Source organism: Lactuca sativa, chromosome 3, assembly GCF_002870075.4.
Source record: "Lactuca sativa cultivar Salinas chromosome 3, Lsat_Salinas_v11, whole genome shotgun sequence".
NCBI lineage: Eukaryota > Viridiplantae > Streptophyta > Magnoliopsida > Asterales > Asteraceae > Lactuca > Lactuca sativa.
The window spans coordinates 96,252,317-96,254,953 of NC_056625.2; the positions used below are offsets into that span (position 1 = coordinate 96,252,317).

General features: G+C 38.6%; 1 protein-coding gene across 1 annotated transcript; it reads left to right on the top strand.

The window, feature by feature from the left end:
* The first annotated feature begins 575 nt into the window (after window positions 1-575).
* On the top strand, window positions 576-2,144 carry LOC111895804 (uncharacterized). The gene has a single exon (XM_023891864.2). The coding sequence runs from the start codon at window positions 576-578 to the stop codon at window positions 2,142-2,144; it is 1,569 nt and encodes a 522-aa protein (XP_023747632.2).
* Window positions 2,145-2,637: the final 493 nt, after the last annotated feature.

Here is a 2,637-nt window from a genome sequence, read left to right on the forward strand (position 1 = left end):
ATCAGTTGTTGCAGTATTTTTGTGAAGGAATGTCATCTTGGGATAGGAGATTACTTAATGCATCAAGTGGTGGATCTATAGTTGATAAGACTCCAATAGAAATCACAGTTCTTATCAAGAACATGGCAGAAGATTCCAAGCATACAGTCCAAGAAGAAGAATTGTACAATGATACACCAAGAGGAGTGAAAGAAATTTCAACCCCAAAAATTGAAAGTCAACTTTCTGAGTTGCCTAAGATAGTGATGATGCTTGCAAAGGACAAGGGCATGCAACCACCAATAGTTAGAGCTTGTGGTATTTGTACACAAGTTGGACATCCCACTGATATGTGCCCAATGTTACAAGAAGATGTAGAGCCAGTTCAAGCTATGGGATTTTCAAGTCAACAACAAGGGAACTTCCAGCCAAGAAGCAATTTAAATTGGCATCAACCTAATGCCAATTTTCAGCCAAGACCACCACCTTATCAACCAAGACCCCCATTTCAAAATCAAATGCATCACCAACAAAGTTATCAACCACATTTCCAGCCAACTCAACCCCCTCATTAATCTTAATTGCAACCTCAAAACATGCATCAAGGAAGTAGTTCAAGCAGATCAGGAATGTCTTTGGAAGACATTGTTAAGAGTTTAGCCACAAGTACTCAAACATTTCAAAATGAGACCAAGGCGAGCATCAAGACTTTGGAGCAACAAATGACTCAACTCGCCACTTCTATGAGTAAATTGGAGTCACAAGGCAAACTACCCGCGCAAACCGAGAAGAATCCAAAACATAGTGCATGTGCCATCACTTTGAGGAATGGCAAAGAACATGAAGGTCCTAAAATGATTGAAGAAGAAGAAGAAGAGATGGAGCTAGAGAAAGAAGACGAAAAGTCAAAAACACCCTCAAAGCAAGTTCCTATTGAAGCAAAAGTCACTCCTCCTCCATTTCCTTCAAGATTAAACAAGTCAAAGCGTGAAAGGGAAGATAATGAAATCATGGACATGTTCAGGAAGGTTGAGGTAAATATTCCTCTTATTGATGTCATCAAACAAGTCCCTAGGTATGCTAAATTCCTTAAGGAATTATGTACATCCAAGAAAAAGTTGAAAGAGAATGAAACTGTTAAAGTAGGAGAAAATGTGTCTGTAGTGTTACAAAAAAGACTACCTCAAAAATGTAAGGATCCGGGTGTTTTCATGGTTCCTTGCAAATTAGGTAATCTTCATGTTCCAAGAGCTATGCTAGACCTTGGAGCTTCTATCAATGTTTTGCCATATTCCATCTTTAAAACTTTAAATATTGGCACATTGAAGAAGACCGGGGTAATCATTCAATTGGTTGATAGATCTTTAGTACATCCCAAAGGTGTGCTAGAAGATATGTTAGTCCAAGTGAATGAACTAGTGTTTCCAGCAGATTTTTATGTCCTTGACATGGATGATGATGACTCACCAAATTTGAGCTCAATTCTTCTAGGAAGACCCTTTTTGAAAACAGCCAGGATGAAAATTGATGTTTATGATGGTACATTGTCCATGGAATTTGATGGGGAGGTGATAAATTTCAATATTTATGATGCTATGAGATATCCAAGTGATATTTCATCTTTGAATTTTATGGATGTCACTGAACCATTGACAGAGGAGTGTTTTGATTTGTCTAATCTTGATGTGTTAGCTCTCATTTTAGACAGGAATCTTCAAAAGGAAAGAGTGGAAAAACTTGCCAATCAATTTACAATTGATAAAGAGATTATGGAGGTTGTGTCTTGCATGGATGAGAAGAAGAAAATGAGGTTTGATGTTCCAAAGCTGAAAATACAAATGTCTAATGAGAAACTTGTTCCTTCTATTGTGCAGGCACCAGAATTGGAGCTCAAAACTTTACCCGAGCATCTCAAGTATGCATATCTTAGAGATAAAGAAACTTTGCCAGTGATCATCTCCACCAAGCTGTCAACAAAAGAAGAGGAAGAGCTTGTCACCACTTTGAAAGACTATAATGATGCTATTGCGTGGACTATAGCTGACATCAAAGAGCTAAGTCCTTCACTTTGCATGCACAAAATCCTTATGGAAGAAGACTACAAGCCTTCCCGAGAAGCTCAAAGGCGTTTGAATCCTCCAATGATGGAGGTAGTGAAGAAATAAATTTTGAAGTTGTTGAATGCAGGGATGATCTACCGTATTTCAGATAGCAAGTGGGTAAGTCCAGTCCAAGTTGTGCCCAAGAAGACAAGTATTACCGTTACAATGAATGACCAAGGTGAGTTAGTCCCCACTTGTGTGCAAAACGGGTGGAGAGTTTGCATTGATTATAGAAGACTCAATTCCTCAACCCAGAAAGACCATTTCCCACTTCCCTTCATTGATCAAATGTTGGAAAGGTTAGCGGGAAAAACACATTATAGTTGCTTGGATGGGTATTTCGGTTTCCATCAAATACCCGTTGCACCCGAGGACCAAGAAAAAACTACTTTCACATGTCCCTTCGGAACATTTGCATATAGGTGAATGCCTTTTGGACTTTGCAATGCTCCAGCCACTTTTCAAAGGTGCATGGTAAGTATTTTTTCGGAATTTGTTGAGGAAATCATTGAAGTTTTTATGGACGACTTCACAGTTTATGGTAATTCTTTTCATG

Excerpts from the sequence above, each read along its gene's own strand:
- LOC111895804 (XM_023891864.2), top strand. The coding sequence starts at position 576 with ATGCATCAAGGAAGTAGTTCAAGCAGATCAGGAATGTCTTTGGAAGAC.